At 35.3% G+C, this 16,087-nt stretch overlaps 1 protein-coding gene across 3 annotated transcripts; it reads left to right on the plus strand.

Moving 5' to 3' along the window:
• Positions 1–1,688: 1,688 nt before the first annotated feature.
• Positions 1,689–15,853, plus strand: LOC107565725 (palmitoyltransferase ZDHHC2-like). 3 transcript variants are annotated; one of them, XM_016250993.1, is made up of 14 exons: positions 1,689–1,977; positions 7,189–7,215; positions 8,228–8,322; positions 8,837–8,957; positions 9,144–9,213; positions 9,307–9,339; positions 9,997–10,117; positions 10,275–10,313; positions 10,676–10,808; positions 12,449–12,575; positions 12,663–12,755; positions 13,665–13,768; positions 13,915–13,974; positions 14,381–15,853. In XM_016250993.1, exons 1-13 carry the CDS (start codon positions 1,857–1,859, stop codon positions 13,953–13,955), a joined length of 1,125 nt encoding a protein of 374 aa, XP_016106479.1. In that variant the 5' UTR covers positions 1,689–1,856; the 3' UTR covers positions 13,956–13,974; positions 14,381–15,853. The 3 variants fall into 3 exon arrangements, with proteins under 3 accessions (XP_016106479.1, XP_016106480.1, XP_016106481.1); XM_016250994.1 differs by having other exon boundaries at positions 8,231–8,322; XM_016250995.1 differs by lacking the exon at positions 10,275–10,313.
• The last annotated feature ends 234 nt before the right edge of the window (positions 15,854–16,087 follow it).

Raw genomic sequence — 16,087 nt, forward strand, 5'->3', positions numbered from 1 at the left:
TGAACATTACCACCATTATTGTCCAGGAAATAAGATACAATAAAAAATATATATATTTTAAGACATAAAACAGGACAACATGCATTTGTTTATCTGGACCTTTTACTCAAAACTTCGTTTTATTATTAACTTTTGTGATAACTGCCTTGTGTGACAATTAGCTCCAGTCTCACCATGCTTTTCTACAGAATATAGGCCATGTTTTAGAGCTTTAAAACCTAAAATAGCCTATTTCATGTAAAAGAAATGAAAACCATATTTGTCAGTCTTTTTGACTTCTATATTACAGTGTGCATCTGTCATTACCATTATGTAAAGTATACTTTTTATGCATTAGTATTCAGATTGCTTATAAGGTTTGAATAAATTTAAAAACCACAATTTCTGGTCTGTGCTTTACAAAAATTAACCATGGCTTTACTGTATTAAAAGTGTAGTAACCATGATTTTTGGTTTTATTAGTAGTAAATGGAATGGTTGCTTGTGTCCGAACGAAGACATGTCTATAACTAATAGACCTACAGTGTTATTATTAATATTTGTTTATTTAAACACGATGAAGCCATTAAAAGATTTCGCTTGTTTAAGCTGTTTATATCAGGAGAAAATGAACTACTTAATGTCAGTGTTGGGGAAAGTTACTTTTAAAAGTAATGCATTACAATACTGCGTTACTCCCTAAAAAAGTAACTAATTACGTTACTTAGTTACTTTTTATGGAAAGTAATGCATTATATTACTTTTGCGTCACTTTCGTGTTACTTTTTAAATATAAGCAGGGCTTGATTGTTTTTAATATAAGAAGTTCCATTTATGGCAAATATAAAAGCCCTTTCACACCAAAAAGTGTAATGAATAAAAAGTAAATTCAAAAGTAAATTCACGTCTGTACAGTAGAACGCAGGAGAAGAAACACTCTTCAGCAATAAAGAAACAAAGCACAATTGTTAGTTTCTCTAAAGTCATTTTTGCTTATTAATATGGTTGAACTGGATCATCAAAGGTCAGCAGCAAAGATACTGGTTAATAAAACATTTGTGTTATTTAACATATTTAATTATTGCAGGTTTGCGTCATATTCTGAGTTTGCATTTCACTGTTTGAATTCATTTTGATGCATACTAAATCTGTTTTTTGTGAGTGGGATGAATTAATGCACATTCACATTTAGTCTAGAACTACAGTAGCATCATGTTCACACAATTCCTCTGTACTCCTGATTTCTCCCAGTATGGGGACAGGAGACTTGTCAGTCAATAAATGGGAAAACAAAGTAACTGGCGTTACTTTTTTTGAAAAAGTAACTCAGATATTTTCTTGTAAATTAAAAAAGTAATGCGTTACTTTACTAGTTACTTGAAAAAAGTAATCTGATTACGTAACTCGCATTACTTGTAATGAGTTACCCCCAACACTGCTTAATGTGTATTCACACGTTTTTATCACTATATTATTTAATTATAGTGTAACATTGTAAAGTGTTATTGAACGCTGGTGTGACATTTTTAATCCTATTTTGTAGTGTGAGGACACATTGCGCTATCAGTAACATTTTAAATATACTAGATATAGAAAACCATTTCTAAAGTATAGCAGACAAACCTATGGTGATGATACAAGCCAGCAGAATCAGGCTTTAGTGTAGTAACACCTCCACTGCATCGCGTGAGCGTAGTGTAAGTTTGAAGAAAGGGGCGGAACCTACCGATGCGCTACACTGCAAACGAGCGACCGGAGGATGGAGGAGCAGAGGAAGCACAGCTGTACGCGGAAGACGATATGATGTTTTAGAAACAGTGCGGGCCCGGTGAGGCTGAACTTGTCGTTTTAGACACTTTAGGTCATCAGATAGAAAGATGGCGCCGTCGGGCTCGCGTAGCGTTGACTGCTGGAGAGTTTTATACTGGATCCCTGTGCTGTTCATCAGTCTGATCGTGGCATGGTCCTACTACGCTTATGTAGTACAGCTCTGCATAGGTAAGACTGGAAGCTGCTCTCTGAATGAAGTTGGAGTGAAACGGCGAGAGAATTAATAAATAACACCTGACTTCGACCATGTGTTATGCATATGTCTGCTTCTCTTACTAGAGCAATGTCTCTGCTATTGAGGGAGCCATACCTACTAAGAGTGGGTCATGATTAGTGTCAAGTGGTATGAGATTAATTAATTTAACCTCTCTCTTTATATGTGCATGTGTTTCTGAAAGTGTCTGTATTAGAACCCTTAATATTATAATATTAAGCATGTCTCTGCATCTTAACTACAAAACTGGAAACATATATGGGTCAGTGACTAATAAGGATCAGGATGCATGTGTGAGATTAAAAAAAAAATGGATCTTTTAAAAAATACACAAGCCAAGTTCCTAGAAATGTAATATTTGTATTCTGTTAGTTTCATACATTTTGGAAAAACATACTATTTAAAAATCCTCAATTAAAAAGTACAAACACATCTATCTAGCTAGTCTCTGTTTCTCTGATGTTACAAATATCATGCATTTTTTGAAGTCATGAATAAGTAGTTTATTAGTAGTCAACTATTTTGTATAAATGCTGTTCTTTTTAAAGGGGTCATATGATGCGATTTCAATTTTCCCTTTCTCTTTGGAGTGTTACAAGCTCTTGGTGCATAAAGAAGATCTGTAAAATTGCAAAGACTAAAGTCTCAAATCTAAAGAGATATTCTTTATAAACGTTAAGAGTCAACCACACCTAGCTAAAACGGCTCGTTCTAACATGCCCCCACATATCTACGTCACTGTGTGGGAAGATTTGCATAACGCCGCCCAAATGTTCACGCAAAGAAAGAAGGCGTAACTTTTATTCTCGCTGTAGTAGTGTTGAGGCTGCAGCCCTCTCGTGAAGACGCTGTGTGCTTCGTTGTGAAAGCAAAACTACTTTGTTTGGTCTTCCAAAAGAGGACGATATCCGCTTCGTCATGCCTAGAGCTGATATGTGCTGGTCGCTGAGGAAATACATCAACTTTCACTGTGGACGAAGCGGAGTCCAGCCCGGGGTCGTCACATGTGGTTGCCACTCATTCATCCGATCCGCCGGGCGTGCCGTTCGGCATAGAGAAGAAATAATAATGTACAGTATGTGGAAAATAATGTGTTTTTTTAACTTTAAACCGCATAAACACATTGCATTACACCAAATACACAAAATAATGTTGTTTTTAGCAGCATCATATGACCCCTTTAACTTTTTATTCATTAAAAAATCCTGAAAAAAGTATCACAGTTTCCAAAAAAATATTAAGCAGCACAAACTGTTTCCAACATTGATAATAAATCAGCATATTAGAATGATTTCTGAAGGAACATGTGACACTGAAGACTGGAGTAATGATGCTGGAAATTCAGCTTTGACCACAGAAATAAATTACGGTTTAAGATGTAGTCACATAGAAAACAGCTGTTTTAAATTGTAATAATATTTTACAATATTACAGTTTTTTCCTGTATTTTTGAGTAAATAAATGCAGCCTTGATGAGCAGAAGAAACTTCTTTAAAAGCAATAGAAATCTTACTGATCCCAAACTTTTGAACAGCAGTGTATATATATATTTATTTATTTTATATATATATATTTTACAAACTCAAGTGTAGGGTCCAGCCTCTGTTTTATGGTTTTCTTGTCACATGACGACAATAGCTTTCTTCATGTTGGTTATGCCACATTGAGCGTTGAATTGCTGGACAGTCTTTTAAATATTAAGAAAAAAATTTTATTTTAATAAATAATAATACCATTTTTAATGAACATTTTTTTGTTGCAATCTCAGGACAGTTAACACCACATTTTTTACTTTATGCCCCACAAATATTAATAATACCAGTAATAATTCAGAAACTACAATGTATTCCTACATCCAGTCAAAAAAGCATTTCGTCACTGACCCATATACAATACTTTATATAACAATTTGGCATTACTCTATAGCTACTCCATGTTAGTCATTAAGACCATCATAAAAAAAACTTCTTCTCTCCCAGACAGTGTTTTGTTGCTGTAAACAACTGTAAACAATATCTTCAAACTTTATGTACTGTGTCATTTGTTGAGACTGTGGCTTATTTATGTGTGCGCAACAAGCAAAGGTTTGTGTTCACATTAACTTCAGAACATCATTCACTCCTTTGATAACATCTGCTATCATGGTCCCATAAAAACAGCATGAAGGGGCTTTATTGTTCTCTTGAGTGGTGGATGATCATGAGGATGCCCTGTTTTTCACTGAAGACTAATGGTTTGTGTGTTTGAACTCCTTTTAATAGAATTAAATGACATTCAAATATTTGTGCATAAAACAGCAGCTTTGTGATGTTCCCCAGAGACTTCACTGAGTGAAGCGTCAATGGCCAGGCCTCACTTCTGACTGCTGTTCCCACTGGCAGTTCATACCAGTTTATGCTGAACCACAAACAGTGGGTCTTCGTATGCTTGCTTTGTACTCAAACTGAGCACTTGACTCCAGGATGACCGAATGAAAACCATGAAGGCTTTATTGTCTGAATTTGAAAGCTACTAATTTGCATTGGTTCAATAGGATTATCTAGTTGGCTCATTGCAACAAGCATGTGAATAGCCAAAACCGTTACAAACAGTATTGGTTTAAAAGATCCGTTAACTTTTTAATACTGTCTTTGCATCTATCTTAGCAGGCCATGGTAATGAGAGGTCAGTGAGTCTTTACCGAACCTTAGGTGACAAATGTTGTTATAAACATACTGTCTACTGATCCTTATGTCTCAAAGCTAATCTCACCGCCAAGCTGTCAAACTCAACCTCACCAATCTCTACTTGACCTATTTCTGCTGTCAAATCACTTGTGCTGCACACTGAGTTTAGCAACAAACACATTTGACATTTCTTAGACAGCAACACTGACACCTTCAGGGAAAGAAACTGTTTTATTGTTGAAATTGATAATAATGTATCTTGTCATCTGTTGATGATTTTGTTGATGATTACTCTAATGGAGAAGGGTTATATACCAGTAGACTTTAGTCAGAGTAGCACCATGCTGACAGGATTGAAAATGAGGCTGTGTAGGGATAGAAGTACAGTGTGTTTAAAAGGCACCTATTATGCAAAATTCACTTTTACATGTTCGTTGAACATAAATGTGTGTTGGCAGTGCCAGTGTGTGTACACAACCACCCTAGAATGATAAAAATCCACCTGCTCCTTTTTTAACCCCTGTAAATCAGAAGCAGTGTCTCAATGGAGAAGGGTTATATACCAGTAGACTTTAGTCAGAGTAGCACCATGCTGACAGGATTGAAAATGAGGCTGTGTAGGGATAGAAGTACAGTGTGTTTAAAAGGCACCTATTATGCAAAATTCACTTTTACATGTTTGTTGAACATAAATGTGTGTTGGCAGTGCCAGTGTGTGTACACAACCACCCTAGAATGATAAAAATCCACCTGCTCCTTTTTTAACCCCTGTAAATCAGAAGCAGTGTCTTAGAATGAGCCGTCTGCCGAATCTGTAAAAAGTGACATCATATTTAACAATCCCCGCCCATGACTGTTGACAGACACCCCGCCCTGAATGAGCCGCGCACAATCCGTCATGTTTATCTGTATGCTAGAGCATTTAGAAGCAGCACTCAAGTAAGAAATGTCTTCTTATTAAAGCTACAAAAGTTATTCAGTCTAGAGCAGTGAGTGATTTTCCGTTGTTATTTTATTGTTTGGGTCATATTAACAGCGTAGACAGCAGTAGATACTGTGTATTGCGCTGCTTTCATTTAATTTTTAGCATAAACTTGTGTGTATTTGACAGTTTAAGTGCAATAAGACATGCAAGAGAACTTAGTTTAGTAACTTGCATGCTGTGTGACAGCTGCATTCTGTGCGCGTGCATTCAGAAAACCATATGTATCAAGGGTTTAAACTGATATGGCTTTAAAACACATGATTTCAGCGCGATAGACATGATAATCAAAACAAAACAGATGCTTTTTTTAGCAGAGTATCTGAGGTGCTAGCTGTAAAGGCACCGTCCTATCCTGGAAAAGGGGCGGGGAATAGCAGCTCATTTGCATTTAAAGATACAGGCATGAAAACGTGTTTCTGCTTCCACTCCAAATAGGCATTTTCAAAATGATATTATAAATGATCTGTGGGGTATTTTGAGCTGAAATTCTAGAGACGTATCTTGTAAATAGGGGCATATTAGGTGCCCTTTAATGGAGTGTACAGTTGTTTAACAACATACAGATTATTCAGCTGACAAATGTCTTTCCAAAAAAAACAACAACTTATAGTTAACACAGTCTCCATAAAACATAGTGAAATGTGATCTAGGAGTTTTATACAGCATATGTATGCATTGTTAAAACTTTAAGTCTGTCCCTCACAGCCTCCTTTTCATCTGTGTTAAATTAAAACGGTGTCTCTCCTGACTAAGGTCTATGACAGGGTGCTATGATAATGACCTTTTTACAGTATATAAGGTGTACTCAGACTTGCAGTAATTCTTTACTTGCCTTTTTGAGTGCACCCTAGGGTACACATACTCAATTTAAATATCTGTTTGGAGATGCACTGCATTCTGGGATTCCATTTCTGCTCTGTGCTTCAGAGGAATTACAGTTTTTTACTTTAGTGCCAGGCACTATCATCTTTCAAAGAGCATATTTTGGATAGAGAATAGTGCAGCCCAACCACATTAAATAAGAGGATAATCTAATGAGGCTTTTAGGACACTGCAACTTCACGATAAACTTAAAGAACTAGATATTTATTGAAGAAACTATATGCTTACTCTCAGAAAAAAGGTACAAAGCTATCACTGATGCGGTACCTTCTGTGTCATCTGTGAGGGTGGTTGTATCTTGTTTTTGAAACTGAGCTATTTTCCTGTGTGGTTGTGGTTAGTATCTCAAACCTCATCACCACAATATAGCTTAATGTTCTCAAAGCACACCAGTTGAAGAGATGCAATTATGAGCTAGTGAATTTTGGGCATCTGATCAAGAGTCTCCGTACAGCAACAGCGATCAGAGAACTGTGCTGAGAACCATGTGCTGCTCACTGACATTCTATGAAATGCACAAGGAGTTTCTGACCCACTGTTTATACAATAATAGCCAGTGCAGAATTCAAATCATACAGCATTAACAAAGTTGTAGAGACAAAGTTACTTTTCTCTTTCTCTTTCCTCTGCAGATACTATTGAAAACATGGGAGAGAAAAGTAAGTCAGCTTTTTCTTACAGTGTTTTTACTTGTTGGAAATGATTTTTGCATTTTCTAAAGAAAATGTAAGTGGGTCTTTTATTGTAGGCTACCATTGAAAGGTTTGAAGTCAGTAAGATTTTTTTTGTTAAAAAAAAATGTTATGCAGCAAGGAAGCTGCGCAACCATTTTCAACATTGATAATACTCAGAATTGTTTCTTGAGCAGCAAATCAGCATATTGGAATGATTTCTGAAGGATCATGTGACATTGAAGACAGGATGCTGAAAATTCAGCTTTGCCACCACAGGAATAAATGACATTTTAAATCACTATTTCACAATATTACTGTTTTACCATATTTATGATCAAATAAATGCAGTTTTGGTGAGCATAAGAAACTTTCAAAAACATGTATTTTTAAATAAAAATAGAAAAATCGTACTGACCCCAAACCTTTGAACAGTAGTGTAAGTCAGTGGGATATTTTCACCCATATTTTCATGTGTGTGTGTGTGTGTGTGTGTGTGTGTGTGTTTTTAAATTATTATTTGCCTGCTGAAAATTGTAACCCCCCCACAAAACATCCACCCAGGATGAGTTACACACCAAAGTTTAATAAGTTTAATAATCCTTTATCACAATCTTAAGCAATAATAATAATAATAGTGAAGCTTTAATTATTTAATATAAATGTTATTAAAATTAAAAAAAAATTTTTTTTAATGTGTGTGTGTGTGTGTGTGTGTGTGTGTGTGTGTGTTTTTAAATTATTATTTGCCTGCTGAAAATTGTAACCCCCCCCCCCCACAAAACATCCACCCAGGATGAGTTACACACCAAAGTTTAATAAGTTTAATAATCCTTTATCACAATCTTAAGCAATAATAATAATAATAGTGAAGCTTTAATTATTTAATATAAATGTTATTAAAATTAAAAAAAAATTTTTTTTAAAGGCATATGTTGTCAGAAATGTTATAGTTACAATATCTCTATTTTCCTTTCAATAAATATTTTTTGTATCACAGTAGTTTACGTCCTGGTATATCATGTGCTTTTCATCATGTTCGTGTGGTCATACTGGCAAACCATCTTCACAAAACCTATGAACCCACTCAAAGAGGTGAGTATTTTTAATTACGGAAATAAGTTATTTATTAATAGATATTCATTTCATAGTAAACATTATGAGGAATGAATAGAAGACACCTGAAGAGACTAGACTGTGGTCGTCTCCAAGTAAGAAATCAATTTAAATGTTATTGCACAGCATATACTCAGCATGATTTATGAGGTGTTGGCTTATAATGGATATTATTTCCTGCAGGCAGAGATTACTATGTAATATTTGTAAATATATGGTATAACTCCCATTAGGATGAGTCGTTGGTTACACGTATTGAAAAAAACCGCATGTTGCGTTGTAAATCGCATGCGATTGTTGCTGTAACTATAGCACCTCACTGCAAGCGGTTATTATTTCAAGTCGAGAGAATGAGAAACAAACTGAAATAGAGAAACCACATATGGCTCATACTGGCAATCAGTCATACTCCTCTCACATCTCTGAGTGCAGAGCGTGCTGCTTGTCACACAGATCATATCAAAATGTTTTGGTTTTCGTCTGTTCCTTTCAGTTCCACCTGTCACATTCTGACAAAGAGCTATTAGAGCGTGAAGATCGGAGAGAATCTCAACAAGAGATCTTGAGGAGAATTGCTAAGGATTTGCCCATTTACACACGCACAATGTCTGGAGGTGGGCACTTTTCTTTAAGTTCAGCACTTCCTAATTGTGCCACGGTTAGCAGGCCAAGTTTGTAACAGTCCATTCAGCCCAGATTTAGGTTCAGTAACAAATAATGGTCACAGACAGTTACATTTGTTTCAATCTGTCTTCAGTGAATCCTATCGATCTGTGTTTTAACAAGCTGTCTTGATACAGCTATCCGCTACTGTGATCGCTGTCTGCTGCTGAAGCCTGATCGATGTCATCATTGCTCTGCCTGTGATATGTATGTCTTCTCTCTCTTTTTTTTTAAAGACACAACACATATTAGATTTTGCTGTGTTGTATTTTACCAGCTCCTCCCTCTGCTGTTTTACAGGTGCATTTTAAAGATGGATCACCATTGTCCGTGGTATGTACTGGCTCAGTAGATTAAATGCAAAGCAAGAATAAAAAGGGTTTTGTCTCGGAAGGAGCACATGCACCAAACATTTCTGGGATTCTATTAGACCAAGAAAACAATCCTTTTTTTTTTTCTTCAATAAACAATATTCAGTTTTGTCATTTAAAGGTACACTGTTGCATTTTTGCTTGAAATATAAACATTTTGTTTGTATGATCTGCTTAGGCCACACTGACAGTTTAGAGGTGAACCTTCATGCTTGCACTTTTTTGTTTTCAAAAAATTGTACGTTTCTGTACAAATCACATCATATTCAAACAAAATCATACGTCATTGTTACCATAATAAACAAATTAAAATGTATAAATAAATAGTACATTTTAGTATTTATAAATGTTATGCTTCAACTGCAAGATGGGCAAAAGTTACATTGTGTAGCTAGTAAATAGGCAATACTATAAAAATGTTTTAAGTCAAAATTATTATTTAAATGTACTGAATCAATCTGATTACACTACATTTTACAGAAAACATTAGGGTCAAGAAAGGTAACAACTGCACATTTTCCCTTGTTCCAGTGTATATTGGGCAGTGTTTTTCAATCAAAATAGATATTAATATCCAATTTTATTGAGGCTAATAGATGCTTTTTATCTTCTTTGACAGGGTAAACAATTGCGTGGGCTTCGCCAACTACAAGTTTTTCATGCTCTTCCTAGCATATTCTTTGTTGTATTGCCTCTTCGTCACTGCCACTGACTTGCAGTATTTCATTCAGTTCTGGACTGTAAGTATGAATTATTAATTTCTTCGGCTTATATGAGGAAACAGAAATAATTTTGAATGTGCAGATAGGCTGTCTGTAATTTAATAGAACACCAGCCCGAGCAATATCATGTTTTGATCATTGCTTTTCAATAAAAAGTGTGTTTTTATTTTGAAAGGTTGATGGTAAAACACATGATCGTCTAATCCAGTATTTGGTAGGACTGAGTCAATCACAGACATTATTGATGTGCTTTGATTGACTGACTTATTCCTTGAGTTCCAGTAGTTTTGATCGTTTCCCTTAGCATAACACTTTAGCTTTTGCAAATTCTGTTAGATCCAGTAGACAAGCAAACATAGGAAAAATTGTCCGTAGGGACCATGTATCCCTCTTCTGCTTGCTCCTGCTTCTTCAGTTAATTTTTTTCAACCTTTACGATGTGAATTGAGTGCTCCACACATATTATATTCTGTAAAAATCTATATATCAACTAGCTTAAATTAGGCCCAGGCTGTCTTTTGTTTGTTTGTATGGCGGTTTGTGGTGCATTTAGAGTCTTTCCCGTGTTTCTCACAGAATGGTCTGCCTGATACCCAAGCCAAGTTTCACATCATGTTCCTGTTTTTCGCTGCCTCCACGTTCTCAGTGAGCCTAGCGTTCTTGTTTGCTTATCACTGCTGGCTTGTCTGCAAGAACAGATCCACCTTGGGTGAGTGGGCTGTGCTTTAATTACCCTTGGATTTCAGTAGTAAACACGGGCTCATCATTAGTGTGTATTATGCTTTCTGTGATCGTCTGTCCGCGCACTGCCTGATCAAATACGTCTCATTCATCCAGTGGCTCAGATCTGGGGCAGGTGGTGTTTAGGTCTTCTTGCAGTCTGCCCATTGTGGCAGATCCTCAAGGGAACATGTATCTGTGACAACATGCCCAGTCTTCTGGCAAAAGCAAGGGTGTCAAGACGCATAAGTTGAAAATGTTGAAAATTAATCTCAGCAACAGACATATTCTAGTCTTAACCCTGTGGAACCTACTGTATCATATTTGATATGTGAATTTCTAAGGCCTCTAAACGATTTACATGATCAAAGCTTTACTGAAAAACCAGCTGTACACAATCTATCACTTGTTTCAGTCATCTGATGAATAGTTTATACTTTTTAGCAAGTAAAAGGCTTTTTAGTATAATTTAAAAAATGTCACCCTTCCAATCTGTGGTTCATGTGTCTTTTTGCTATGAAAATTAGTGTTTATTTAAAAAAAAAAAATTTTTATAAAGTAAATGTAAGAATAACTTTTCTATTGTTTGTAATAAGATGAACACTTACTGGGCTGAAGCAACTTGATTATCCATACATAATATCACATATGTGACCCTGGACCACAAAATGAGTCATAAGTCGCTGGGGTATATTTGTAGCAATAGCCAACAATATATTGTATGGGTCAAAATTATTTTTTTCTTTTATGCCAAAAATCATTAGGATATTAAGTAAAGATCATGCTCCATGAAGATATTTTGTAAATTTCCTACCGTAAATATATCATAACTTAATTTTTGACTAGTACTATGCATTGCTAAGAACTTAATTTGGACAGCTTTAAAGGCGATTTTCTCAATATTTAGATTTTTTGGCAACCTCAGATTCCAGATTTTCAAATAGTTGTATCTCGGCCATATATTGTCCTATCCTAACAATCCATACATCAATGGAAAGCTTATTTATGTAGCTTTCAGATGATCTCAATTTCATGGAATGGACTCCTTTTTTTGGTCCAGGGTCACGTATAATGCATTCGGTTTTTGAGTAACATTTATTTGTATATCTCTCAGTCATTTAAATATCATATTACTAAGACGTATATTATTGGGAGATATACAGTGACAACTGATATTTAAATGCATTTTATGTTTGCTATAGAGTTATAAAGATCAGGTTGATGTACATTACAAGCTATCAGAATTTCATCTTACTTTTTGGCCATAGATACATCAGCAATTGCCCCAAATTGCATATTTTTGCTTGGTTTGGGCTTTTGAATAAAACTGGTGTTTTTTCCTCCTAGAGTATGAGCTTCATGTTATCCTATAAAAGCCTGATGTATCAAATATGATTTTTTTTAGATTTTATAAAATATTTAGTCTAAAGGTTCAGTATACTGTTCTATATATATATATATTTTTTATTTTATTTTATTTTTTTTTTATTTTTTTTTTCTGACTAATATTTCATATTTTAGGCTTTACAGAATTCAATGTTTAGAGAAAATAAAATAAAAATCATGTTAGTAGGTTTGTATATGAAGCATCTTTATGTATTTATGTGGTTTAAATGTTTCTCTCGTCAGAGGCTTTCAGAGCTCCTACATTCCAGCACGGACCAGACAAGAACGGCTTCAGTTTAGGAACAAGCAAGAACTTTTGCCAGGTGTTTGGAGATGAAAAGAAATACTGGCTGTTGCCTGTTTTTTCAAGGTATCAGTTATTGTCCAGTAGCACTGAAAGCATTGGTGTGAGTGTTCTGTGATCTCATTCCCTCAGCATCACATTGTGTTTCTGCAGTCTGGGCGACGGCTGTTCATTCCCCACATGTCTAGTGAACGCAGACCCCGAACAACCCTCCTCTCCCTCTGGACGCAACCCTTCAATCAAAAGGTTCATGGCTCAGAATGAATGATTAATTTAGGAAACTGAGTTGTATCACAAAAATGTTGCAGATATTACACTGTAAAACCTAACAGATGTCCTAACTAACACTTTTTAGTTGACTTTACGTAATGTACAATTGGTTGATTTTAATTGTAATCTGCACTATTAGCATACTATGTCTTTGTTACTCAGTAAACCCCAGTTAAGATAAATTGATTGTTATTTGTACCATTATGTCAAGCTAGTTTATAGTTCCCAGCACGCTTTGCTTCAGAGGAATAAATGTTGAAATTAACTGTTATTTTATGTGTTCTTGCACAAGATTAATATAGGGGGAGATCTGTTAGTGTTTAATGTTCTGTTTTGTTTGGTTTCTGTTATGTCTGTATTTTTGGGGCTTATTGTGCTAAGGAGTAGAGGCTGTGGTTAGGATGAGGATGGGTCTATAAACATTAAGACTACTATAGTAGATTACTATAGACTGCTTTATTCATAGAATGAGTGCTATTGCTAACTGGACAGTTGAAGCACTTAATTTACGCCAGTTACACTTCCTTGATCTTTGTAAGGTTTGCATGGTTTTAACAATGAAATTGGATCGCTGTTCAAGTGAATACAACAGAGAAATTCTAGGTTTGCAGTGAATGTTACATTACTTAGCTCAACTTAAATAAATGAGTTAAATTTTAATACACACATAGTATATTTAACTTAAAATGAATTAGTTATTGAAACTAAAATGTCTTTTTTTACTTAAAAATTTTACATTGCAATCAAACAATGAGTCAAGAAAAAAATTTGTAGTAGATATTACTTCTGCTTCCAATGTCACAGTAGAAATGCACATTGCATTGTGGGATACTGTATTGATGATATGCAGAGCCTTCTATTCATGCCTTTTTCATTCTTTTCTAGCGCTGGAGAATCCCATCAGTTTCCACCTAAACCTCTGAGAGAGTCTCAGAGCCGACTGCTGAATAACGGACAGTCAGAAGGAAGTGAAGACAGAGACAAGCGAGGTGATGCATCACATCTGACATCAATACACAAAACAATTTGAGTGTTCTGTGTACCTTGACTAGAGATATAAGATAAATTTACAGTTATGAATGTGTATTACAATGTGGTCAAACAACATGGTGCTCAGTCCGTATTTTTCTAACAGGTACGAGCAACCCAGCCTTGACTATTGAGAAGGAAACTTAGGAGCACGTTAATGAAACAGGTTAGTTACTTTTGTGTGTACTTAGTGCTATAGCATATGACTTATTTTCAGATAGTAAAACTTTGAAGTATTTCAAAATTACAATAATGTAACATGCACTACCGTTTGGGGTCAGTTTTGACCGCTAATGCGCTCCAAGTCTTCATCGATTTGATTAAAAATACAGAAAAACAATAATATTGTGAAATTTTTCTGGATTCTTTTAAGAATAGAATGTTCAAAAGATCAACATTTATATCAAATGGAGATATTTTGAAACATTTATAAATGTCTTTACCATCACTTTTAATTAATGTTATTTATTTTTTAAATATAACTAATTATATTACATTACATTACATTATATTATTGGAATCCCTGAATGTCTTAATAGCTTCTTCTAAATTAACTGACTTTCTTTCTCTAGGAGTTTAGTGCTAGTGATGTCTGTTGTCAGTGGAACAGTGAGGACGTCTCCGCTGCTCTTGCACAGACTTGCGCTGCCCATCTACTCTCTACCTAATGAGTTGTGATCCTTCACAAGAGCTCACAGTGCAGGATTATGCTGTGTACTGTACATATATGAAGGGCCACAGAGTCTCTCGTCCTTCTTGCAAACTGTATGGCTATCTTAACGTGCCTAAAGATGCCCACAGATGTGGCTGAACATTTGGTAACATCACCGTGGTTCCTGCAAGACCCACATTTTAAAAAATGTAGAAGTTTGTATGGTAAATGCCTTGAATATAGCTTGCGTGGTGTAGGCAGTGCTGAAGAAGGTGGCGTTTTTGTTAGTCTGGAAAATGTAAAGTATTTATGCATGCTGTGTGATGGTGGTATGTAGTCGTTTGTCACGTTTGAAATGTGAACAATGAAAAGCCCAAGTGCTTTTGCACTAGACTTCCTCAAATTTGACCCTGTTTTTGATCCTGCATTGTTGAAATGCAGCAGCATCTCTTCATTTTATTCATTACCATACAGATACATTTGCACATCGTGACTATAATCTGTTTTATTTGACAAAGTGTCAGTGAGGATCTTGTCCATCACATTTAAGTCTGGATCCCAGCTGTCATGAATTTTGCAAAGGTCGTACACAGGCAAAATGACTGATGTAGCAAATATTTTAGGCCATTTTTAGTACTGGATATTCAGACAAAAACACTGTTTATTCAAGTTTTTACCTGACAAGCACAGGGAAGACAAAACTACTCTATATGCACTTTGAACAGCGCTTAAAGCTACAAATTATTTCAGTTTTTAAATCGTCTTTGTCCTGATGTTTTCTTGATGGTTCTGTCGAATCAAGTATGCAAAGTATATAATGTATTGTTAACTCCATATACATTATTACACTGATGCTGCAGAGAATATTTCACCATTAATAGTCAGTGTATTTGATTATTCCGAACATACTTTTCATAACCCTTTTTGCACAATTAATGCAAAACTTAAAGATGTGCTTTTGTATCATATCTGATTTATCTAAGGGCTCTGATAATGTACTTACTACCGTATTTCTTATCTCAGTTTGATTCAACATTTATTGCATGTAAATGTAAACGTACTTGTACTTGATTTTGACTGAGGCGTGAACCTCAGAAATGCCAAGACTTGTGGTGTGTTGTCTGTTTTGTAGTTTTTATGGAAATGTCTGTCGTTTATTTTGTGATTAGGTTCACACACCACATTAAAAATAAACTGTGATACAAGGTTTCTACTGGTTCTTGCTTTTGTGTATGTAGACCAGCCGATTGTTGTTGCTGCTTTTGTTTTGTTTTTTGAGTATGTAAAATTCTGCTGGCTATCTGTGTTGGTAGCTTAACGTGTTTTCATATAAAGTATGATAATGCCATTGAATGATATGCCTTGATGAGTGTTACTGTAAGAGAAATAAAGTGATATTTTATTAAGTGCTACAGTGTTTCGATATTGTTTCAAACTGTGTTACAGCACTATATTTATAGCATCTGTCCATTAAAGGAGTAGTTCAGCCAAAAATGAAAATTTGCTGAAAATTTACTCAGCCTCAGGGCCATCCAAGATGTAGAAGAGTTTGTTTCTTCATCGGAACTGTGAAATTATCGGAAATGTTTTCATCAGCTGTTTGGACTCTCATTCTGACGGCACCCAT

The sequence above is a fragment of the Sinocyclocheilus grahami genome, unplaced genomic scaffold (assembly GCF_001515645.1).
Source record: "Sinocyclocheilus grahami isolate Dianchi unplaced genomic scaffold, SAMN03320097.WGS_v1.1 scaffold1020.1, whole genome shotgun sequence".
Taxonomy (NCBI): Eukaryota; Metazoa; Chordata; class Actinopteri; order Cypriniformes; family Cyprinidae; genus Sinocyclocheilus; species Sinocyclocheilus grahami.